The 27211-nt window shown below is 34.9% G+C and overlaps 1 protein-coding gene across 8 annotated transcripts in view; it reads left to right on the top strand.

Annotated features, from left to right (window-relative positions):
• LOC123549584 (uncharacterized) overlaps nt 1-26399 on the top strand; it is an 80611-nt gene extending 54212 nt beyond the window's left edge. For 5 of the 8 annotated variants that reach the window (XM_053545193.1, XM_053545189.1, XM_053545187.1 and 2 more), the window contains exons 2-15: nt 8140-9157; nt 9835-10017; nt 13780-13849; nt 16122-16209; nt 16644-16851; nt 17262-17378; nt 17961-18009; nt 18925-19054; nt 21094-21222; nt 21726-21794; nt 21982-22063; nt 22376-22470; nt 22891-23019; nt 23304-26399. In XM_053545193.1, the coding sequence (XP_053401168.1) occupies nt 8140-9157; nt 9835-10017; nt 13780-13849; nt 16122-16209; nt 16644-16851; nt 17262-17378; nt 17961-18009; nt 18925-19054; nt 21094-21222; nt 21726-21794; nt 21982-22063; nt 22376-22470; nt 22891-23019; nt 23304-25793 (4857 nt within the window). In that variant the 3' untranslated portion in view covers nt 25794-26399. Of the gene's footprint in view, nt 1-653; nt 781-2552; nt 3535-5664; nt 5799-8139; nt 9158-9834; nt 10018-13779; nt 13850-16121; nt 16210-16643; nt 16852-17261; nt 17379-17960; nt 18010-18924; nt 19055-21093; nt 21223-21725; nt 21795-21981; nt 22064-22375; nt 22471-22890; nt 23020-23303 lie in introns of those variants that run through there. The other 3 variants (XM_053545191.1, XM_053545188.1, XM_053545192.1) reach the window with 3 other exon arrangements.
• The last annotated feature ends 812 nt before the right edge of the window (nt 26400-27211 follow it).

Below are 27211 nucleotides of genomic sequence, written 5' to 3'. Positions count from 1 at the left end.
GTAATAGATGTTCGCTCCTCTTTTAACTCGGTACGCTTGATCCCTGTATGTAATAGATGTTCGCTCCTCTTTTAACTCGGTACGCTTGATCCCTGTATGTAATAGATGTTCGCTCCTCTTTTAACTCGGTTCGTTTGATCCCGGTATGTAATAGATGTTCGCTTCTCTTTTAACTCGGTTCGCTTGATCCCTGAATGTAATAGATGTCCGCTCCTCTTTTAACTGGGTTCGCTTGATCCCTGTATTTAATAGATGTTCGCTCCTCTTTTAACTTGGTTCGCTTGATCCCTGTATGTAATAAACGTTCGCTTCTTTTTTAACTCGGTACACTTGGTCGTTATATCTTATAGATGTTCTCGGTACGCTTGGTCGTTATATCTAATAGATGTCCGCTCCTCTTTTAACTCGGTACGCTTATTCGCCATGTCTAAAAGATGTTCGCTTCTCTTTTAACTTCGTACGCTTGGACGTCGCTATATCTAATAAATGTTAACTCCTGATGAAACTTGGTACGCTTGGTGTTTATGTTACAGTTGCCATTTAAAAAGCTATTCTTTGATATGGCTGTATATTGATCGGCTGCTTGGTTTATTTTTATCTTGATCTTTTTTCAGTCTGGTTAAACTTGTATTTATATCTAGCAGAGGTTTAATATTGTTTGAAATGCTCTTATCTTCGAACAGAAGTGAAATTACAGTTACATAGTTCACATTTGTATTCAATAAGTATTTAGTCTATTTTGACAACACATCTATCACAAGTTAATCTGGAATCAATCCTGTAAGTTATTTTACTTTGTTTTACTAGAATCGCTCATTTGTTCTGCATTATGCTTATATTTCATTCATATCTTATTTAGCTGGTAGAAGCACCGATGTAAATCACTTGCCTCTCACCGTTGTAGGTTCGATCCTCGCTTAAGGAGTTGAATTAAGCCATCTAGCTGGCTTGCGAAAGGTTAGTGGTTCTACCCAGGTGCCCGCTCGTGAAGAAATAAAGCTAGGAGGGGCACCCTGGGTCTTCCTCCTCCATAGAAAGCTAGAAAATCGCCATATGACCTATAACTGTGTCGGTGTGACGTTAATCCAACAAAAACAAAAAAGAATACTGTAGTTTAAACGGTGTAAGGTTATTAGTACTTTACCAATATATTATATCGTCATCAACTGTCCCGATTAATGTATATTTTTCCATAATCAGACAACCCCCAAACATACTAGTGATACTTTACCTACTTTACAATAAGGCCTTTCTTCTTATTTATCAAGTATGGGGTTTAGAAACAGCAATAAAAAGTTGAAAATTAAAACTCGTTAATAAGGAAATCTTCATTTCGTTGATCAGAGAAAAAATACCGTTTGAAACCACTCAAATCTATATCACACCAAGACGTCTAATTCAATTTAACTTCTTCCTTTTATTTTTATCGCTTATATCATTTTATTTTTAGACATGAGATAAGCATTGCATAGGTAAACATATCGACCACATAACCTGTCATATCGCTTTAATATAATTACGATAGAATGATTTATGATTTACTGTTCCAGTTTACGTGACTTATCCAGCGGTCATGACAGATGTCAAAATGTTCGATGTTAAACCAGTCAATCGCTTTTCAGTCATTAAGATATTAAATACATTCAAGCTATAATATTATTAAATACCCGAGTTGATCCAATAAATACCGTGATATCTTAATTTTTAAGGAAAAATACGCGCAGCATATGCTGAAGTTCCAATACAGTTTTAACCAGTTCACATATGATCAAAAGCTTTTGCAAGATCGACGAACACGACAAAAACCGTCTCAGTAATACACAGTGTTGTAATAATATTTATACTTTTAATCCTGTTATCGGAACGTCATAAAGACATTTGTCCAGCGTTTCAAAACAATTTCCTGTAGCACGAGATCTAAGATTTGGTTCCTCCATCAGAAAATCATTATGCGCAGGAAGTAACGGGACAATTTCATCCCTGACAACTGCATGTTTATTATATTTTGATTGTATTTGATGGGCATTTTAATGTCAGTTAAAGCGAATAGAAATGGGCTGACCTTAATAATTTTAGGAAGCGCTGTAAAAGGCAACTTTAATTGATTTTCGTATTTAGCACTCATTCTCTTTGTAACCGGTTATTGCAGTAATGGGTCTAAAATGCTTGAAAACGCCTTTATCTTTTTATCTTTTTCTGTGAAAGCATAAAAGTTTAAGTATATCAATAACGGCAAAATGTTTCAAAACCTTTCAAATACAAAAATACTCCAAATTAATTATTGAAATAAACATATCGATTGAAATAGGATCCCTCCATGTCAACCAAACTCGCTACAAAATACCCAGTCTCCAAATCGGTTAGATGTTTTATTACAAATTCAATAACTTTGCACCAGCTGTAATAAGAAACCCAGGTCGTTCGTGGTTTTGTATAAAAAGAGATTATTATTTGAACATCGGAATGTTACACGGTTTATAGCTTCAAGGGGGCACTCGACCGAAGTTGTACGGTGTTCGCATTTTCTATTGTAAATCGTCCTGTATTTGTGGCGATGTGGTGTAAATATTTTTATATGACACTTTTTATATCGCGGTAGGGTGACTAATACCCTATTATGCCTATGTTTGCATACTAAAAATGTTGTTTTGAAGTGTGCCTGTTGCGCGGATTTGTGTGTTAAGGACAGATTTTAATCGTTTTCGTACTTAAAAATTTCTGGATTTACAAAGTGCAGTTGTCATTGATCAAAACATAATAAAAACACGAAGAAAAAGCTATGCAAATAAAGATGTTAACACCTAAGGCGCATTCCGAACGAAGTCGGTAAAATATGATTAATAATTAATCTTCCGTGTTCGTTTAATATATAGATCAATATAGTAAAAAAAATGCATACCTGTGATAAGTACCTGGGACACGTGCTTAATCATCTATGTCTCTTCTATACATATAATATAAAATATCACATAATACAAGACTCCACGGTAACTTAAAGACATACCGACCATTGATTTTTTTTGATACCGTCTTCCTTAAAATGTTTAAATTGGATTTTACCTTAAACGCGTTTAACAATAACTGACAGTGTCCTGACACGGGGAATGTAGTTGTATGTATTTAATGTGGATAAATTAGCGAGCGATGTTTTATAAATTGACTTGTGTTTGTATTTGATATTTCGCATACTTGTGTGGTGACATTTTGCATGCTACTGTTAGATGGTAGCAATGGTACGTAAAGTCGTCAGAGGGATAACTTCGTAAAACTTTCTCCGGCGGAGGAATTAACTCGCGTTTTAATTAAAGGGAATTTTGGAATACTATAGGCTTAAATGCGCAAGTATTTGCCTTAGTTTAATCCTTATCAGCACATTGACAGTAATTTTTTGAAGCAGCAACAAGAAAAAGTGTACCCCTGTTAGCAAATCGGCTTGACATTATGTTGCCGTGACTGTCGGAATTATAAAAAAGAAACTATTTTCGGAGAATAAGTTTGACAAAGACGTCATCTCTTGGATTATGTGGAAAATGGGTAAGACGGTTTTACGTCAGTAGACGCTTGTTGAACATAGAAATGCTCAAATAGTAATACCTTTGTTTTTATTACACGATTTTGTCGTCCTAAATAGGCAGATTATGGATAAATTATGCAAATAATACAACTTTATGGTAGCAGAAGATGGTGATGATTTATGTATTCTAGTTGAGGATCATTTAACATGACATGAGACGAGATATGAGAAAATTATTAATAACGTGGACACAACTAACGATTGATTAACAATAAAATCTCATTTTTCACTATTTTCAGGGTTTCTGTATTGTTTTCTAAACAGTTTATGAATATATTACCATAAAAATACAGACAAAAAATGACTACGTATACGTATATTGTAATTGTTAGTGTGAATAGTGTCTCCCTAATGAATAATAATAATAATTTTAGCCGAATATTTCTCTGTATGTGCAGCATAATGATGTCGTCTGAATATTACACTGTTTTAAATAGAATATAATCAATTTAGCCTGCATAAGAGACTAGACAACAAAATGTTCTGTCTGCGCCTATATTATTCGTTGAGAAAGTAGAAACTTGCACCATAAATCAATTAAGATTCACCTTATTGATAAGCATATTTCATGAAGCATATTAAATCAATAGTAGAAAAGGCATTGCAAAATTAAAGTACTTATAAACTGACTCGTTTTATATAAGACTCATCCTTCATAACAATATGAAAAAGTATGTTTCGGGAAAAATTATTTCATTCAAACATGTTAACTCTTTACGTTATTTGTTCAAAATCACAAGACAATATTCATACGTATATATTTATATTGTATGACAAAACAAAAGTCTGTACAGTTTACGTCTTTGTAACGAAACGTATATTATCTAACGGCACATATTCTGCAAACTTTTATGTAACTACGTGTTTTGGCCAGACGTGCATTCGTAAAATACCCACAAGGCGCATGTTACTTGTAACATTTTACATGTACATAATTGTTTCAAGTTATTATTCCCATACTTATGTCATTAAAAAGTAACCTGTTCTTTATCTGAAACTATTTTCCCACATTATTATTTCAGTTCTTTTCTTACATTGAAACTGAAATTTTATAGATCGGAATTAAACGATAAAGACCATTATCCCATATAGTTTTACGGGCAATTTAATATTTATAACAAAGTCGCGGAGTCAGCTCTCAAAGCCCTATGGATTTTTTTCTTTGTTAGTTGAAGCATTGAAACTTGACATCAGTCTTTTTAGATAACCAGTCTCTCAGCGGATGTCATTTCACTTCTTTCATTTCATTTCAGCACAAAGGTCACATTGAACCAAACGGCCGTATTCCGTTGGGCACCATATCAGATTCGTATTTTTATTAGATGATATTTATTGTATTTCGTTCATGTCCTTTTTTTGACTTTCAAAGTAATTTTACACTCAAAGTAAAAAGGTCTGTTACCATCTTTTTAGTCACTGTTTTTATTTTAAAACGGTCAAGAGTATTTGAAATGCGAATTATCACTATAGCATTTTGTTATTTGTGTTCAGTATTAAAATTTAAATGTGATATTATGCAAGTTTAAAGATAAATTAATAAAAAATGTTGCACTCGCATTTTAGCTGTCTATAATTGCATTAGGTATAAAATTTAATGTTGCATAATAGTTTAAATATTTTTATTGTCGATTTCTTTGTTAATTTTCAGGCTTTGAGAAAGTCAATCCCTTTGCAATTTTTTTGAAAAGAAAAATTTCTTATTCTGATTGACATTTCTTTCCGATAACTATCAGCTTCTATAATTTCACTGAAAAATTATAATTCACAATTGAATATTCAAATATTTTAATGGCATTTTAAACGATGATTTATGCGATAAATGTCAATAATAGCTTTTAAATGTGAACAGTTTATTGACATAAATTGATAATAATTGTATGCAAAAAAGGTATTAAAATGGTAAAAGTTAACATTGAATTTGAAATGGGTAATCAATAAACATTTGATAACGTGCTTGTTCACGCAATTTTATTATCTTTCGGCCCTATATCTATGCTCTCCAGATTCTTTACTTATGTATTATCGTCTATTCAAGTGCTCTTCTTTTAAATTTAATTTATAGGAGTTCAAATTTAGATAGCAACGACTTCTAAATACAAAGGACCCATGCAAAGTCGTTTTTTTATTATGTATGACAGCAAAAATAGAGGCCTGGAATGTTATAAGCATGCAGTTCTAAAAAGTGATTCAATACTTGAAGGCTTTTAAAAGGAATAGGCGTTTGGTTACGTAACTCTTTTTTATACTTCTCTTTTCAGTTTAAATGTATTTAATTCTTTTTAGATGTTTGCAAGCTTTAAAGTGTTTATTTTACATTTCCTGTCGGATTAAGTAAGCATTATAATGTTTTGTTATTGAAGTGAGAAAAAAAACCTATGTTGTTAAAAGTCGGTCAGAAAAGAACGAATATGAAATACCAGTATGACTTTTTTGTTTTGACTACCACGTACATGTCTACCTTTTTAGAATAACTTTCTCATGACCCGTTTTAGAATCTAGACTGAGAAGTTAATGTTTTCGAAAGTAAAAAATGTATTCAAATGTATATTGCAGAAGCGTATCTTAATTACTGTTTGTTACCAAATTACTTAGTCAACTATCTTTATCAGTTCTAGGGCATAACTTTCAGTTTGCATCTGTGTGTAAATACGTGATATATTATGCTACGTACAAGGTGGCAAACACCGGGTTCTAACGGAGCCCAAATATACCCGAAACTGTTTACAGAGCTAGTCATATTGTTACATTATGTGTGACCTAATCCTTTAATCCAAAAAATAACCCACAGGATTTGTCGTATTTCGAACTCTTGCTGACAAAAACTTGCAGCAGTATAAAACATTGTGAATACGACGGGTTCATGTTTTGTCTGCACATATGAAGAAAGTTGCAATGTATTTGCATGACAAAGTATTTTCAACCTTTTAAAGGAGGCGCGTGATCGGATCATGTGATTTGATAATACGTTAAGATAAAAAGTAATTTATTGCTAACCAGCACGAAAACAAAATATCTCATGATTGCATTTTTTTCGCATTTTGCAGCGAGTGTGATCAGATAAAAATGCAAAGGTATTATCATGCTGAGGTTTACAATAAATCAGAACGCTAAATATTAAAGTCATTTGCATTTTACGAGAAGGCCCTTTTGCTAAAATTATACACACAATTATGAAGAATACGTGGAAGAACGATATACGAAAAGAAAGTCATAACGTTGTAAAGTCATTTCTACAGGTTGATACAGAACCCTTTATTACTTGTAAAGAAATAAAGGAGTCACGGATCTATAAGAACCGTTTTGGTATTCTGTAGAAAAGCAAATCGTTTGCCCTAACTCTCGCCAAACACCGATTTTTTCTCGGCATGCACACAGAAGCATGCAACGGTGCTGTGGAGTATTAATTACACATAAAATTGTTATTGAAACTTTTCACACAAGGTCATGATTGCACATCGTTACTTGGTAACATGCAATTAAACTGTGACCATAGTATGGCTTCTTTTCACCACAGTGTTTGCTGGCAGATTAACTCATCAAATATACACGGTACAGGTGTTGAGGCATTTTCGAGTGTGGTGTGTGGACGGCTTTTGTCCTTTCTTGTGTGCTTATTTACGTTTGGAATGAGTTACATAATGTCCGTGACTTATTGCGCGCTCAAATCATTTATAAAATATAATGATAAGATGAAGTTCTGATAGCATAACTATGAAAAACATCTATATACAGTTCATGAAAACATGACTGACTTTCTAAACATCATCTCCTGGAATATATATTTTCTTTCAATCAGAATGAAACTGTACTCGAAGTTCTGTCCCAGAATATAAAGCACGAACATATGGTCAATCCTTTAGTCTTTTTCATATTTCCCCAAGCTGTACACTTTTGAGCTTAAAAGAACTTATTCATGTAAACATTTCTTTTACAATTTATGGTCATTCAGCATAATATTTTCCGGCAGGTAGCTTTCATACAGGATTTCCACAGAGTACTTTAAAATCTCTTGACCTCTTCCGCTTAACTTGCTTTTGACATTTATATAGAATGTCAAGAAAACAAAATACTAACAGCAAATAAGTAAAATGCATTTATATTGTATGCTTTGAAAGTACCCTACGGGCAGACCGCCGACATATGGATTATCGTTGTTCAGGTTTTCCAAACCATAATTATGTATAAAGCATTTCGTGGCCTTAAAGCAAAATGTCCACTTATTTATCGTTTGATCTGAGATAAGGCCGTATATTAATGTAAATGTTTATTTAAGAAGTGCCTCGTAAGGATCACTTTCCTTATCTAACCATACGATTTTGCTTTGGATTAAGGCGAAAATGTTCGAAAGTTAAACTTTTAGTATGACAGACTGGAAGTGGGTGTTTGGCCAATCATCAGGTGAATATTCAGTTATCGGTTGGAATCGGCTGGTTGACAGCTTTGACTTGCTGTTTTAGTAATTCATTTAAAACAAGACTGACTGAAACAAATATCTTTCTCAACGTTTTTACAGGTAGGAGTATTACGTTTCATAAGGTAGTTAAAATGTTTGAATCTCTTTTCAGATGAACTGGAGTCGACTGCGAGGTAGCGGAAACGAAAATGTTTTCAAAGGATCACAGTTGGTAACCAGTATTTTAGAACGTCATCCGAAACATTTCAGAAGCCGGGCAACAACTTTGAAATTTTGCCGACAACTCTTCAACGACGGAGTTATAAAAGGCGTATTTGGTGCTGATACTTTCGAAGACTCTGTTCAATTGTACACGTGGAAAGACCAGAATGGTTCCAGTATGACGTCATATCCTGTAAACCAAGGCAAAAAGAACTACGGATATTCCAGTGCAGATATTACCCTTACCAAACGAGAATTATATAAACAAAAGGAAACTATAAAACCGGTTGGTAGTACAAGAGAAAAACATCAAACAAATGTTAATTACACTCATGATGTAAATGACTACTTCAGAGACATTCAGAATGGAATGGGTCCAGACGACAACCACCTTGTAACAAAACATATACATCATCCTCATATGTCTAGTTACCAGACGACTTGGAACCTTCAGAGAGCTAGCACGGCTTCTAGTGAAAGTTCCGTTGATATTCTGTCTCATTCATACGGTAAACACAAGGACAAATCACTTAAATCATCCTTTAACATGCCCACTATGTCACATTCACGTGATCATGACGTCATACCGGAAGAAGTCCAAGAAGAACATGTGCCAGTAATGGAACGGACCGGAACTAGTACGGAATACGATGGTTCCTCAAGTATTCCGCGAAGTGTGACTACAGATGCTTCAGGTTACAATGAAATGGAGGGAGCTCCGCATCAGAGACGCTGGCAACAGGATTATCAAAACTCTTACTCAGACAATGAGAAACAGTTGATAGAACAAATGAAAAGAATGAAAAAGGAACATTCACATATACTAAGGACATACGAAGACAGGATAAACAAACTCATGGCTAAAATGCACGAGTTACGGAGTATAGCAGAAATGCTGGAAAATTCGAGTACCAAATCATCGCCGTATGGAATGATGGCCAACAAAACAGGTGTTCTGAATTTTCTAAGTAAGTGACATTACATTTATCTTTCGATATATTTGCGCAAGAACTATACTTAAAACGATAACGTTTACGCTTTAATGTGGTCAGTAAAATTCCAGTTTTGAGTTTAATGCAAATCTGGTGTATTGCTTGCAGTGGTTATTGTTCGCAAGCGTTCTGCCAGACGATAGCACCGGAAACACAGTTATTGACAGATTTTCTGACTAATAGAGGGATTTCATGCTAATTTTCTGTGAATCAACGAAAATATTAATTTTGTTTCCTCCAATCTGCAGCCGTATGATTGTAAATCAATTAGTGGACCATGATATGAATCAAATGTCCAGTTTTAATTGATTTCTTTTGCAATCAAAACCCTCGGTATAATTGGCGTAGATTCTGTTTGTCCATCTTGTTTAATTGATGCTGGCTGCGAATACAGAGTTACCGTATGGCTGGTGGATTAGTGTCTTAAAATCGATAATTTGATTTTGACAAACTTCTAATGAATGATTCTATCATTTTAATTATTAGCTTAGATGTTGAAAGACGGTGGATTTTGGCATCACGTGCATTTCATCCTTTGATTTATTCATCTTGCTTTGTTACTTGAGCGGTTTGCAACATTTGTAACTGAAACGTACAAATTTAGATGTGCATTTCAATAAAAAACGCTTTCAAGAGATGTTTATTTCCCGCAGATGCAAAAGCAGAAAACGATCGAAAATTGTCGTCTGCAGTTACCGGAAATGACGTGGATAACCCACCACCACTTCCTCCAAGGCCAGGTAGGGGAAATAGACTGAACCCGAATAAGCCTTTCATACAGACGGACGCGAAAATGAAGCCTTTCCCGTGGGCGAGAATCATTCTAAGAGATGACAGTAAGTACTGTTTTCTGTATAATTATATAGTCTGTGCTTATAGACACTTTGTATAAAGGGCGTTTCCTTTATAGGCAAAGTATCTCAAAATATCTTTAGAAATAACGAGATAAAATTGATCCGAGCAGAATCTGCATTTATAGGCGTAATGGTTTTATTTTATAAACGATCTATTAGCCAAATTTGAACACGGCAGAAATTTGAAATGCCATTGTTTGAAAAACTACTTGGACGACATTTGAAATATCAGATTACGACAAGAAAGCTTATAGCTTATCCAAAATAGATAAAAGAAACAAGATATGCTTATATTTGACAGTTAAAACAAATAAAGTTATTTGTTAAATATGTTTTCGTTTCGTTTTGGTTTTAACGCCGTTTTTCAACAGTATTTCAGTCATGTAACGGCGGCAGTTAACCTAACATGTTTCTGGATTCTGTACCAGTACAAACCTGTTCTACGCAAGTAACTGCAACTTCCCACATAGAATTATCGAGGTGGAGGACTAATGATTTCAGACACAGTCGTTTAGTCAAATAGTACGGAGAACATAGCCCCGCCGGAGGATCGAACTCGCGACCCCGCGATCCGTAGACCAACGCTCTTACCTACTGAGCTAAGCGGGCGGGCTTGTAAAATATGTAACGTAAATTACGACTATCGCGTGAGTAAGGAGTAATACATTACCTGACAGTCGTCATTGTTTGACAATCAGGTAATAATTTACGAGGCCAAAAGCACAGGATTTTAGATATTTTAACAACAGAACAGAACAGAATTGTATTAATTTAAGCATACAAGCTCATCATCAATACATCAGTATGACAGTCACAATAAATCATGTATAACTCATAAATACAGGTAAAATAAAAATCTCATTCAAAATAACATTAAATGATATATTTCGAAAGTGATCATACATGCGTTCATATGTTTTCAATGTATCATTTCTGAGTTTGAAACCTTTATTACAATGTGATGCCACATTTGTTTTCTTACTGTGATAAAGATACAAGTTTGTACATACTAGGCCGAATCATATAAAAACTTGGACTATAAATATTTCTAATGTGAGTATACAATGGACATTTAATATGAAGTGAAACTCATCTTCCAAAGCATTGAAGTTGCATAAAGAACATTTTTTTATATTTCTAGGGCGACCAGTTTCAATATTTAAGTTATGAGAATTTAATCTTACTTTATTTTGTCTAACAAAATGCTGAAATATTTTTATTTTAGTCAGAATTTTGATTAGTGTAAATTATATTTTAGTATTGATTTTAATACACAGTTATATTGAGTATTTTTTGGTAGTGGTGGAAATTAACGTGCAAGGGCTTGAACATAGATATGTAACACAATAACACACGAGGTGTTGAAATGATCAGAATATTTTTGTTGACGCCTTTCCGCATAAGGCCGCGTCAATGTGAAAACCGTGACAAAGTACACAAATTTGGATTATTGAAGAAAAAAAAAAGAATGCATTAAAGTCTTAAGATTGTCTTAATATTAAAGCACGTACATTTTACGAAACTTCTGAAAGAAAAATATCATTCCTTATAAAGTAGGTCTAAAATTCGTCAAGTAGCACCTGATAAAGAGTTCGATTTATTTTTTATGAATCATTAAAGTCGCATAAACGTGTCTTTAATACCGTCATTTTATACCACCAACAGTGTATTGGAGTGCATATCCATAAAATAAAAACAGGCAATTAATATGCAATTATACTGCGTCTCTAATATGCCTTTCATCGCCATTAAACTACCGTTAATTTTGCCTTCCGGAGATAATAGGCCATTTGTTTCTAGATTGTTAATTAAGATAGGCCAATAATGATAAAATATTTCCGCAATGTTCATTACTAATGCTACTATATGACAAAAATTATCGATACCAGTAGAACGAGTAATTTAAAGTAATTTAAATATTGTAAAAATGATATTACATATTTGAAACGGCTTATTAAGTTTGCATTCATTAAACTGGTTATATGAATATTTTTGATGCTAATGTGTCATCGTTTTTGCATATAATTGAAATTAATACATCATTTGATAGCAAATGAATAGATCAAATTTACGTATTATGTTGTCAGTTATATTTTTGTAGAACATTTCTTTTATATCTTTTGAGAAAATACAGGTGTTCTACCTTGCTCATTGAAAAATGAGGAGTTAAAATTATCAAAACATAATACCTAGGAATGTTTAAAAGCATCTGTACAATTACTGTCGGCTTTTTGTATTAATGACGTATAAAAAAGAAACTTAATTTTACTTTGAATTCCGTTTACTTGTATATCTATGACTAAGTTTTGTTCCGAAGTTCTTGCACACACTTCATAGTCTGTCTGACTTTTTTCTGTTTGTTCTATTTTGTTTAATGAAGCTTGACATTACCAAAACATGTACATCTCACTAGCATATCTACCTTGTTTCGTTGCTAAGCAATTTATTTTCTCAGTACATCGGGTTCAGTTTCACTAATAAACTTTGTTTGATGTGAGGATAAAACCAAACTGAATTTATAGACTTTTAAAACATGTGTCCATATTTCAGACGATTTCATTAGATTGTCCTGAGCGGTAGTTATTGTGCATTATGCTATTTTACTAATGTCATCTTCACAGTTTTTAATACAAATATCAACATTTGTATTAAATTTTCATTTTGTTTGAACATGCTCATCAATATGCAAAATAAATAAAATCATTGACACCTGAGCTGTACTTAGTTTAAAAATACAGACAAAACGCTAACAGTGTTTTTTTACCGCCGTGAAATATATTTAACTACTATCATATTTCATAGCTTACAATTTATGTTTAAAAGTGCTGAATTTGAAGTTTTATTCCAAATAATATAGCGGTTTTACTCCGTTTCGCACGACTAATATCTTTGCTTAAATTGAATGAAGTTATGGTGACCCAGTTATTTGTCTGAAATATCATCTTTTTGATAAAACAGCTGTTGAAGGAAATGCAATTTACATGTTTGGAATTGATGTTATAGAGGTATTTCTTGTTTCACTTTTGAATTAAGTCTTTAAATTGTTTAAAAACATTTAAAATAATGATATTTGGCAATTGACTTATAGAAAAGAGGCTTTTGTATTTTTGTTTACAGTTTCTGATAGATATTTATACATCATTCACAAATGTAAACAAGCAGAATAAAGCTGCATTACAGAATTAAAAGAAAATGATAATTGATAATTTTAACTTGATAATTCAAACCACTGTTCAGACAGAGTGTAGCGAATGCATTAAAATAAGTGTCACGTTTATAGGAATAGTTTTTTTTTATCCTGAAGAATTTCAACTTAATTGTTCTAGATAATAATTTGAGATGAATATTTTGTTTGTGTCTGTGGTTCCTATTTATCAGACGTCACATTAAATGCATTTAACGCTGTAAGGAAGGCAAAAGTGTTGTACGATCTGCTGGCCGAATCCATCTTGATTACCAATAGTCGCACAGTTGATTGGGATCTCCCTATTGGACGGTATCTTGTAAAAGATGGAACCCAATTCTTGTAATGCAGCTGTTTTATGCTAAGTGCCCGTCCAATCGGCAAGCAAGTTGAAACATCTGATTTAAGTCTCTTATTTTGCGCATGCAAAACGAGAGCTATCAAAACGACGTTTTTTTTCGATCATGTATTTCGCACATGAAGACACGGCATTTTCAAGTTGTACTCTTAGAAACTGGACTTCCTACCTGCACTGGTAACTATTCAGATTATTTTTATAGGTACAGATGAGCAGACGACAATATGGCATACGATGATGGAACCAAAGATTGACTCTGAGGAAATTGAAAGGTATGAATGCAGATGTCAGAATATTACAAGTTCCAGAGATAATAAAGGTTTTTGACTGCAATATCGTAACTTTATTAAAGATAATATTTCGGGATGAAATGTTTCTTTTTTGTGGACTTGTAGAAACGCAGTATATATACTTTTTTCTTTAACAATTTTTACAGTACTTTATTCAAACGCAGCTGTCTTTGTTAGTCCCCTACTGGTTGAAAACCAGTTTCGGGGACTATAGGAATGCGCTTTTCCGTCATTCCGTCCGTCCGTCTGTCCGTCCGTCCGTCCGTCCGTCTGTCTGTCTGTCCGTCCGTCCGTCCGTCTGTCCGTCCGTCCGTCCGCAATTTCGTGTCCGGTCCATAACTCTGTCATCCAGGAAGGGATTTTAATATTACTTGGCACAAATGTTCCCCATGATGAGACGACGTGTCATGCGCAAAACCCGGACCCCTAGCTCAAAGGTCAAGGTCACAATTTGAGGTCAAAGGTCAACAGGGCTTTTTTCCTGTCCGGTCCATAACTCTCCCATCCATGAAGGGATTTTAATATTACTTGGCATACATGTTCCCCATGATGAGACGACGTGTCATGCGCAAAACCCGGACCCCTAGCTCAAAGGTCAAGGTGACAGTTGGAGGTCAAAGGTCAACAGGGCTTTTTTCCTGTCCGGTCCATAACTCTCCCATCCATGAAGAGATTTTAATATTACTTGGCACAAATGTTCCCCATGAGAAGACGACGTGTCATGCGCAAAACATAGACACCTAGCTTAAAGGTCAAGGTCACAATTTGAGGTCAAAGGTCAACAAGGATTTTTTCCTGTCCGGTCCATAACTCTCCCATCTATGAAGGGATTTTAATATTACTTGGCACAAATGTACCTCATAATAAGACGATGTGTCATGCACAACTTTCAAACCCCTAGCTCAAAGGTCAAGGTCACACTTAGCAGTCAAATGTTAACATAGCATGAACAGGGTCTGTTTCGTGTCCGGTCCATAACTCTGACATTCATTAAGGAATTTTAATATCACTTAGCACAAGTGTTCCCCATGATGAGATGACGTGTCGTGCGCAAATCCCAGACCCCTAGCTCAAAGGTCAAGGTCACAATTGGGGGTCAAAGGTCAATAAGGTTTTTTCCCTGTCCGATCCAGAACTCTGTCATCCATCAAGGGATTACAATATTACTTGGCATAAATGTTTCCCATGATGAGACGACGTGTCATGCGCAACACCCAGTACCCTAGCTTAAAGGTCAAGGTCACACTTTGAGATCAAAGGTCAAGAGGATTTTTTTCCTGTCCGGTCTATAACTTTGTCATGCAAAGCAGGATTTAGATATCAGTTGGCACAAATATTTCCCTGGATGAGACAACATGTCATGTGCAAGAACCAGGTCCCTAGGTCTAAGGTCAAGGTCATATTTAGAGGTCAAAGGTCAAATTCAAGAATGACTTTGTACGGAACATTTCTTCTTCATGCATGGAGGGATTTTGATGTAACTTGGACCAAATGTTCACCACCATGAGGCACCCTCGTTTTTAGAATTACGTCCCTTTGTTGTTACTATAAATAGATTTTATTGTAACTTTTTTATTACTGGCGGTAGAGAAAAATCGAGACCACTTTTCTGTGGTACAGCATGCATGTTACATCCAATTTTTAGGTGTATTTTGACCTATCTCTACCTGGTTAAGAGTTTCTTGTGGACTTATATTATATAGATTTTTTTTTTTTTTTTTTTTTTAAAGATTAATTTCCCTTTGTTGTTACTATAAATAACTTACATGATAACATTTTTATAATCAGCCAAAAAAATTCAATATGAAAACAACTATAGGTTTTTATATATATAAATTTTAATCCAAGTGTTTTGTTATAGCATATTGTATATATAGTACAATATTGTTTATACAACATTGACAGATATCAGTTCATTATGTTATACTGTAGTAGAGAAAATTAGGTGCCTTCCAGTAGGGGACTTTGTATTGCATGGCAATACTTCATTCACTTGTTATTTTAGCTCTATTATAAATATCTATTCGTTTGCTATAGTCTAAGGAGGATTTATCATGTTCAGTAGTGTCAAAATCAAGTATTAACAAAACATTTTATTGTTGTAAGCGACAAGAACCCGGCTTATTCGAGGATCAGTTTCATTTTTATATGAACCATGTCAAATTAGCCGATCGGATGAAGCGATATGTTATTGTTATTATGAAATAAATTATGTTATTCTACACATTGTGTTATATGATAAAAACAATTACAGGTTGTTTAGTACTCAAGTGGTGTCACAGACGGACGGTGCTACGCTTTACGACGATCTAATTATCCGACGGGGACGCTCACGTCAACAGGTAGGGCTAATTGTTACTGTCGTGAAAGCTTACGCATATGCAGCATAACACACAACTAAGTGGCTCTTCGTTTTAGAGATAAGAATAAGGCTCTTCCTTTTTGAGATAAAAATAAGCTGAACCAATAAGAAATTTGGTTCACAAAATTCATTTAGTTAAAGTTTTTCCCTTTCATAGTGGTCCTGGCACCTGTTACATACAAAAATATGATAGTTCTGTCTTAAAACTGGCCATAGGTAAAGCATTGTAGGAAATTTAATGTTATAATCTCAGATCTGACAAAATCTGTTTCGAAAAACAGAACTTGTGAGCTGGGGACGTTAATATTCGATCATGCGGTATAAACTTCATATGTTTGAGTTTCGATTTTTGTCCAAATCACAATGATTGAATTTTGTATTCCATGTAAGGATACTAGATTTGTATTTTTGCAGTTGGTCAGCGTTTACGACTCGGAGAGGTCCAAACGTATAGTCGTGTGTATGAAGTGCCTCCGAGCCACTCTGAATGACGTCGTGGCCTCAGTATCAAGCCTAGATACCTCGCAGATTCACCACGAGGGTCTGGCTGAGCTGATGGAACTTCTGTCACCAACTGCAGACATTGATAAAATATTGTACCACGTCAGAAAGAAAGGGGCTGGTATGTGTAATATCTTGCCTTTGTATAAATACATATGAAAACAAAAAGAATGATATTAAGTCAATGTTTTGCAAAATATATGTAAAAACAATCCAGTAGAGGTATTGAAATTCATCTGTAGTTTTTTTTTATTCTCATTTAAAGTATTATAATGCTTCTTTAGTTTTCTAAAGAAAAATAACGAAGGACGCTTTTAATATGATAAATTCTAAAAATTGATTTTTGTATAAACAGTAATAAATTTGTACATTTTCAAATCGTTGCATATTAAAGAGTAGATCTATATACATGTATTATTCCAAACTGGGAGTTAATGAAGTTTGAAAATGAAGTATATCCGATTTTAAAAGCGAGCGATTCAGACATGCATTTACCTTACCCAAACAGTCTGCATATTTTATCTATTACAGGTCATCTTGACCATCCGGAGTATCTAGTGTTCGAGTTATCCAAGGTGGATCATTTCAAAGACAGGCTAGAGTTCATTCGATTTCGCTTTAAACTACTCTGGCATCTATTTGAAATTGGTATGAGTTACCTTTAAATTATTTATTGTCACTTTGTTGAATTTTCAAAAAAATATATATTTGTTGCAATTTTTACCCAGGTACATTATTTTAAGGATTTAAAAGAACTTGTCTGCATGACCAGACGCATATTTTCAGCAGATTGATAGATACATGTAAGTAGGTATATAAATCAGTTAATGCAATTTGAAAAATGGAAAGAATAAGATGGATGAGGATGTATGACGATATATTATGAACAGATAATTTAGCAACTATTATAAATTACATAAATTTTGAAATTTATATTGTTTGATACAAAAGTACTAACGTTTAACCCTTACCCTGCTAAATTTCTGTAATGGACTGGTCCATCTTTCAATTTGGATAGTACCATAAACTGTAAAAGGGGGTGCTAACCAAATAGATACTGGCTGGATGGCGAACAGTGCACGGATGTGCAGGCTGATCATGATCTACACTGGTCGCAAAGGCAGAACCAGTCGTGTCCAGCATGTTAAGGGTTAACATTTAAACATATATAACTTAATTTTTTTTTATAAACAACTGACACGTGTTTCACGCGGTTATTATGTATTACAGATCAACAGCTCAGGGAACTCCACACTGCATGTGATGAAATTTCTAACAGGTAAAATTAACAGAAGCAGTTTCAATACTGTCATATTTAATAGTTCACTTTATGTCTACTTACTTTATTAAATATAAAATCAAATTATACGGTTAGTATACACTGTATAGCAATTTAATTCCTGTTTCTGAACTTATTCAACACAGCTTTAATAATACATGTATATTACATTAGAAATCACTACCTAGTATTGAAATCTACGGATCGCGGTGTCGTGAGTTCGATCCTCGGGCGAGGGGTATGTTCTCCGTGACGATTTGATGACAGACATTGTGTATGAAATCATTCGTCCTCCACCTCTGATGCATGTTGGGAAGTTGACAGTTACTTGCGGAGAACAGGGTTTATTGGTACAGAATCCAGGAACACTGGTTAGGTTAACTGCCCGCCATTATATAACTGAAATACTGTTGAAAAACGGCGTTAAACCAAAAAAAAAACCACACACACACAAAATACCTAGTATCGCACTATTAAGTGAACCAGAGGCTTGCATCAATAACTTCCAATGCAAATAACATTTTGTTCACTGTATTTCTGATTGTAAAACTGGGTGTGGTTGGGAGTGGGGGAGGGTATGTGTGTGTGGGGGGATGGGGGGGGGGGGTCTCCGATCATTGTTAACTTTGAAAGGTAGAGGTTTTCCGAAAGGATTCATTTGATTAATATCATTATGGAGTGGTTGTGAGACTTTGGAGAAGTTAAGCGTTTTGTCCATGCTTCGATGAATACTCAAATTAATATCAGTATAATATTTATGCTTTTGTTTTGATGTCATTTTTAACCATTTCAGTATAGAAGTTCATGATATATTTAAGGTACGAGTGTATGCCCATTAAACTGATAGTACCGTGTAAATAATTGTTACGGTGTATCTAACACATGACTAATACTTATCTTTTTTCTATGTTTAAGTACTTCCTTAAAAAACCTGCTCGAGACTCTGTTAGCGGTGGGCAACTACCTTAACGGAGCCACAGAAATGGGACAAGCAGATGGATTCGGAATTGAAGTACTCAACAAAATGAAAGAAATACAAGACAGGGTATGCGTTTGATTTTAGTTGACAATCGTAGTTTCTCTGGTAATGGCTACCTTGAATGTAACGTGAAATTGTATCTTACTATTGATAGATATAGACTTACATCTGTTTCTTGAAATAGTTATTGATTCAGTCCCTACAGATGTTGTGTTTTTATTTATCCATATCGGCTTACAAGCACAGGTGGCAGTAACGTACCTAGGATACAGTATGGATCCATGAGCCATATACACTTAAATTTACTACAATTATAATGTTTTCTTAAGAAAAAAATGACAAAAAGCCATTTTGAAAAAAATTTTGCTCCTGTGACAATGAGCCATGAGAAAGGTGATCAAGAACAGTTTGACATGTGCATTGCTTCCAGGTCCGTATTTTTTTTCAAAACAATATTTCCTTATCAATGGCTGGCCGCCTTTTCGGCAAAAGATTAATCTTTCAGAAAAACCTTACTTCAAAACCCAGTTCCAAACCGTTTACGCATCACGAGCGAGCAACGGCATACGAAACGATAGTGATTTCTCCACCCGAATAAATCCCACACATTTTTCGCACCGAAGTCTCCCCCGTAAAACAAATCAAGTACACCATATCAGTTAAAAATAGCACTGCAAGCAGTCAGAATAGGCTAAATGTAAACTAACAAGACTAAAAATAAGGCTCAATTCTACTTAATTACTTACCAGTTGTTATTTATTTGAATTTGGTAAATAATCCTCGTGAGCCATCGCTGCTTGTTTATATTCGGGTACTCTTTGGATTTTATCGCTACGTTTGAAATACGTAAACTGTCTCCACCAATGAAAACGTTCCTTGCAACCACCGTCTTGTCAACGGTAATCATGGCAGGCGAAGATAATTTCCGAAAGCGAAAATGTTAAATAGCGAATTTGTAAGTAACAAAGTAGGATTGAACCTAGTTTTCGGTCTTGTTACTTTGTGCTTAGTCTGTTATGAACGGTTATTACGTTATTTTAAGCTCGCACTGTGAGCTTGATGTGTTTTAGGGGGGAGACTTCGATGCGAAAAATGTGTGGGATTTATTCGGGTGGAGAAATCACTATCGTTTCGTATGCCGTTGCTCGCTCGTGATGCGTAAACGGTTTGGAACTGGGTTTTGAAGTAAGATTTTTCTGAAAGATTAATCTTTTGCCGAAAAGGCGGCCAACCATTGATAAGGAAATATTGTTTTGGAAAAAAAATACGGACCTGGAAGCAATGCACATGTCAAACTGTTCTTGATCACCTTTCTCATGGCTCATTGTCACAGGAGCAAAACATTTTTCAAAATGGCTTTTTGTCATTTTTTTCCTAAGAAAACATTATAATTGTAGTAAATTTAAGGGCATATGGCTCATGGACCCATACTGTATCCTAGGTACGTTACTGCCACCTGTGCTTACAAGTGGGTATTTTAATAATTGTAATATGATACAAGTGAAATATGTACAGTAATATCATATCACTCTTATAATGGTACGTTTATTACAAATAATTCTAAGTTAGTAAATGGTAAATATCAAAATGTTTTATAATGACATTTATTTGTTATACAATATATATTCTTATCTATCGACTACCCATAGTTTATTACTTTGTGCTGTATAGCCGATCTATTTTCAATAATTGTTTGTTGGGCCAAAATCCGAACTTTAAAAGATCTGTGCACATTTATGTTTGGTGTCATGTAATAAGACATATAAATGAGTTGCCTGTCAGTAGACAAAACTGTTTGCTATAAACTCCTCAAATCTGAAAATCATACAATTTATGCATATTTTCAAACAATGATCTGTCAATATTAAGTCAACATTAGACACATGTCAATCAATGATTTAAAGAGGGTTAATTAAGTAATGTCGGGACCGTCCTAAATTCTATACAGTATTTAGTGGTATTTGACCTAATATCAAATATGTTGCATCGTTCTGACCTGTTGCTTTTGTAGATAGCATTGTTTTAGTAACAAATTAGGTAGGATCTAATCCTGTCATTGATTTGATGGAAAATGAGACAACAAGTTAATATCTAAGAATTTTCAGGATTGCAAAGGGACGTTACTCGAGTTTGTTTTGAAGACCTACTGCCAGGTATATGAGAATGAAGTGGATATAGGGTGTCCTACTAGATTTCGTCTTCCTGAGCCTTCTAATATGAGACACGCTTCTCAGGTAATATATTCTATATCTTTATTGACTAGAAGACAAAATGATAATACATAAAACATTCATCGGTCAGCATCAAAGACGCGCAGCATGTACGGAAAACTAAACAAATGGATACCACCTGGAACTAGTACAAAACTCCAGGAGAAAATAAATTTTGATAACAAATACATTTTGTACCGTACAATCTTTTAATAGTATTTGACCATATAATAAGATCTATAAAAAAGATCATTCGGAAGCATAGAATGCAACCAAGCAAAATGATAGCAGACTCGGTTTGATTGAGACTGTACATGAGAGGAATTGGAATGTGCAACACCCCTCACCACTGATGCCCCGTAGCACCGGCTTAAGCTGATTTCTATATCATAGCTATGGAATGTACTCTATGATCTCAAAGGGCAAGAAAATATAACAACACTGATGAAAACGGATTTTTAAGCTTTAATTGAAACAAAAGCAGCTGTTTGTGATAACATTTTAAGCCGATGTGTTGAATATTTCAGGTATCGTTTGAAGGTATACAGGACGCCCTATCAAACTTACATTCAGATCTCAGACATATACGAGAAAAGGTATCATTTCATTACATTTATATTTGACACGTAGATTGTGTAATAAATATGGGTAATATTTCAACCAAGTTTTAATTAATACATCTGGAAATAAAATTGTCTAACTATAGATAAAAAAAATGAACTATTAAGATAAAAAGTAGCGAGGTGGTGTGGTTTTTTAAATCCTAGTTTTTGTTTCATATAGCTGTTGGACCCCAGACTGAACAAGGATGTGATGCGACCAATGGACAGTTTCCGTGTCAGTGCCGAGAATTTCTTCGCTTCAGGTATACAAAGTTTTCTTGTTATCTTCGTGATTTATTCAAGCATGCTGCAAAGTTTGTTGTTTTTGAAGAAATGATTTTCACCTAAATAGCTTTAAAAACATGAGAAACAGATCATAAAAGGCATTAGAAACAGTTTTGGTAAATTTGCTAAAATACAAGTAAGTCTTCGCAAAAGTTACCGTTTAGTTTAGCCTAGTTTGTGTTTTTTATCAGTTTAATGTCCTAGAACGTTGATAGCTAATTCTATGGAAGTTCATAACATAAGAATGTTGGTATTTACGTTAATCATGTCATTTTACCATGCTATTTCAGCACTAGAGGTCATAGGTGAACAAGAAAAAGTTTTACAGGACACACGAGATGTTTTTGACAGAACTACAACATTCTTCTTTGTGGATAATAAACAGGTACGTGTCAGGTAGAATCCTAAATATATACAGCTACAAGAATGTTCTTGATTAAGTCACATTTTGTTAAATTTCTCACCCACTCTCCTTCTCAACAAGAACAATACAGTGGAGAATTCTATGTAGTATATTCATCTATTCTTGGTCCAAGACAGGGTGCTTTGTTCTAAACGTTGCCTTGGTATAAAGTGTGATATAACTAAAGATATTTCCAAAATTATTTAAAGACTGCTACTAGTAGAACTAGTATACATCATTTCTGACTTTGTAAGTATGTACTTCATAAAACGGAAAGTGCAATGCTTTACGACTAGAAACAAACCAGTCAAAGAAAACATTTACCTTGTGTGAGTTTACAAAAGCTGTTAAAACGCACCAGTCTGTGCTTACTTTGACAACGTCTGCTTTTTGTATTTTTAGATCACTCCTCAGCAGTTCTTTCAAATCTGGGCAGTGTTTCTTCATGACTGCAAGTACTTCTGGAAACTAGCACATAGACGACTGGCAAAGGAAAGGTTCGAACTGGAATTCAAATACAAAGGACAAGTAGTATGTCATATTCATTCATTTAATTATTTATTTACATATTCTTTTTTATGTATATTTATCTATTTATTTATCAAAGAGACTCACATTAGCCATGTACTACAACTTTGAAACGATTTGTATACACTGTGGCATAATAAGCCCATCTATCTTTAAATTAATACTTTGAATTAATTTTTTTATTTATCTAAAGTGGCAGAAATTACCTTTTTTTATTGATAGGCAGATAACTCTAATACCAATGAAAGAGGTTTCGATTTTAAAATGTGGTATATATTTTATTCCAGTCGGCATGTTCATTACAAGGCTATGGAAGTTTCCGGGCAGGTGTAATGAAAGGTGTAGACTCCTTAAACACTGCGGACCCTAAAACATCCACAGCTCAAAGAAGGAACAATCGCTCAAATGAAATACAAGACCCAACTAAACCAAGTGTACCCCCTAAACCTAGTCGATCAAGAAATGCAGACAGTAATTACAACACTGACCAGAGTGACAGGTCTGCATCACCAAAACCTCTCACTTCAAGTCCGCCTTCTTCTGTGGATGTTTACAAGCCCCTGCCCAAAGCACCTGTACAGAACAATCACGCAACCCCTAACGGTCCTCTTTCTCAAGCACCAAATTACGAAAATCAGTCTGAATTAGATCGGTTACAACAACAGCAGCATCACCAACACAAGCATCATCATCATCACCAACTGCAGCAGAAGCAGGATGCATATACAAATAATACGTCAGTTCCGGTTCCCGAAACTTCACCCGGAAGTACATATTATCGTAGTCCAGATTCTAGTAACGTTAACGATAAAAAATCATCGCAACAGTTTTCTTTAAAAACTTGGTTAAAACGAGAGAGGGAACAAGTACGTAAGGAAGTTGAAAGTGACCATGTAGATGTAGTGTCTTCTCCAGAGTCAAAATCACACAGTTCATCAAAATCATTTTCAAGATTCAAAAACTCAATGATTCAAAAGTTTTCAGGCAGTTCATCTAACAAAAAACAAGACAATTCTTCCAAAAGATCGAAAGATAGCAAAGGGGGTCAAGTTACATCCCCTGTCACAAATAAACACACTACCCATCACAGTGCTGTGCCATATGACGTCATCAGAAATAATTACAACGCCGCAGACGAGGGTAAATACAACCAAAATAGAGAAAGTGGAGCTTTAAATCTTGACAGTCTTGAAGAGTACAACAGACCACTGCCAGATACTGTTATATCACCAATAGATGACCCAGAATGCGAAGAACCTGTTATATCAAAACAAACCGACTATGGTCACCAAAGTACCTATCCGCCGAAAATACGTATAACAAGTGAGGAAAATGTTGTTCATAATGGCGATGTTAATAATAATGACAAATATGACGATAATAAATTCCACGTCGGTTCTGCATGGGCTCAATCAAAATGTAGTGACAGTCCATATGGGCGTGTTCATAAAGACAATGCTGGTGCAAATTATAATAGAGACAACGCATTTACAAATAGTCCGGTAGAACATGGTGTAGAATCAAAAAGAGTTGTAGCTCAAACTGTTCCATTATACAAAGCAAGGATTATCAATAATTACGAGAATCAAGGAAAATTTGAGAACCCGCATGCTGTTAGGCAACAGGCAGAACCGGTAAAGCCTTTGACATTTAACAGTCCACAAGACAATTATAATGGGAGAAGTGCATTTGAAAACAGGGTTGAAGATCACAAAAATCCGTATGCTCGATATGATGTAGAACATAATAGAAATAAAAGTTTGGATAATACCCTTGCTGATAATTCAAATGGAAATAGACCAGTAAATCATCAACAATCGTACAGTGATAATAACCCGTATGGTCACCACGGTAGGGTAAATAAAGGTCATGATAGCGTAAGGACTCCCAACGAAACTCCGAGAAAAAGAACTGTTCTTGAAAACAAGAACTATTTTACTCCAGGTAATAGAGCGCCAATGAATGTACAATCAATCGGATCTCTTATAGACAAGTTTGACAAGTATAACAATAATTCAACAGAGGGACAATCACAGCAGTCGGCAAGTCAAAATGCTTTATCAGCATCAAAACCTGCTGCAATGACATCGACCCCAGTAGCATCGAGGAAAGTAGCCACAAATGGAGATGCTGGTGAAATGTCGCCTCCGTTACCGCCACGTTTAAGCCTTTCACCATCTAAATCAAAACCGCCTCATGCTGAATCTACGAGCGATTATAGAAACTCGAGTCATTTAACTCCTGACAGACAGGCATACAGTTCTCCCCACTCGAGACTTGATCATCTAACTTCGAGTAATTTTTCCCCACCAAGTGTGTATTCAACTCCGCAAGGAGAACCTTTACAGAGCACTTCAAACTGGTCTCAAAATAACAACAACAATAACTTCTATACCCCAGCAGCCACTAACGCAAGCCGATCTCGTAGCTTTTACACTTCGCCACAAAGTCGAAGCAGCATGGATCAGGAAAAACGCGGTACGGGCAATACACGCGGGACTCTGACAAATGGAGACCATGTTGCAAACGGTTATCACCACATTCACGCGACCGGAGCCGACCAATCAGATGACAGAGACGACGGATATAGAGCAATGTTACGAAAAGCAGCAACCCAGTCAACGTATGATAGACATTCCAAAACCACGCCCCAGTACACGGGCAGGTCCAATTTTGGGTCTCCATACTCTAACGCTAATACTACACCATACAGCTCCAGTGCAGCAATGAAATCTACTGTCCATGACCACGACGAAGTTGCCTATATGGCATTCTAGTTCACACACTTTTTAGGAAAGTCTGAAAGAACATTTTATAGATATTCTACACACATTCAGGCCATTCTATTCTGTTAACGTTTTCAGTAGTATCTTCGAAATGGAACACTTGACAAATATCCTAACAAAGTATACCTGAAATAGATTGTCGACAAGAAAATGTTTAGATACTCCATTATTTCTAACCTAATTAACCAGTTCTTAAAAAATAAGTTTGTATGTTTTATATCATAATAAAGCTTAAGAAAAAACATTACATGTGCAAGAATGGCGTGCTTAGAGATGTTCATATTTGATGCGGATGCAATGTCACCGGCTCACACAGTATAATTATGTGATTGGCGGTTTTGCATTTATGTCCCAGTTTGACATTTGTTTTCTATTGATATTCAATCAGACTGACTGTAGTCAGCAGATTTATTGTGAATTCATATTTTTGTTCAGTTATATATAAAGATATTGTGGTATATTTTATATATTATAATACTTTTAAGACTATGTTTACATTGGAACGGAAATTTTTTTTATGGTTTGTTTTCATTATGTTGAAAACGACCTTACATTTGTTTTTACAGAGAAACAGTGATAATAAAATGGAAAAAAATACCTTGATTTGATCAATATTTACTTCTATACTTCATATCTCCAATATTATACTTAACAAAATGATTGACTGCGTTAGAAAGTGGCATTCTACCTGTATTGATCAGAAGAAGAACTACCCGCCAGTAGTTACTTTGACCGATTATGTAATAACACTGAGAATGAAATTGTATCTATTGTCATGATTTGTAATGCATATTTTGTTGGTGCTTTCAAAAATATCCTTTCTACATACAACATAAACTTCATTTGATAAAGATTTGACATTTTTGGGTTTAATACGCAAATTAGTACCTCGTATCATTTGCACGGTCATTGCTGTTAGCAAATATAAAAATGTCGGGTTACTTGTTTCAGTCAGTACATACATCAAACTTTAAAAGACAAGGTGTCGAGCCGGGGCGTAAGCTGTCTGATAATGACATTGAGTTGCACCCAAGGGATGCCATTTTCAGCGTCAGGTGGTATTTCTTCATTGCTCAGTAACATTAAAGAAAGCCGATAAAACTACGTAACGTATTCTCATGTTTCTTGGTCACAGTTCGTATCTATTCTAACTCGTGGTGTACATGTTCTAGATGACCACGCTGGTGAATTATTTTGTACCGCGGTAAAGCGACTAAAGGTGTTGATAAGGTAAATAATCCAAACGGAATTCCAAATAAAAAAGTACATGTAGTCCCGTACAATGGCACTGATATCTTGACCACCGATCTATCGACTCCCAAAACAATAGGAGTTATCTACTGGCCGCAAGCAATTATCCTATGAAATTTGATGACTGTAAGCCAAAGCGTTCCTCAGTTATCGTGCTG

The sequence above is a fragment of the Mercenaria mercenaria genome, chromosome 6 (genome assembly GCF_021730395.1).
Source record: "Mercenaria mercenaria strain notata chromosome 6, MADL_Memer_1, whole genome shotgun sequence".
Lineage (NCBI taxonomy): Eukaryota > Metazoa > Mollusca > Bivalvia > Venerida > Veneridae > Mercenaria > Mercenaria mercenaria.
This window is presented reverse-complemented; position numbering and strand designations above follow the sequence as displayed.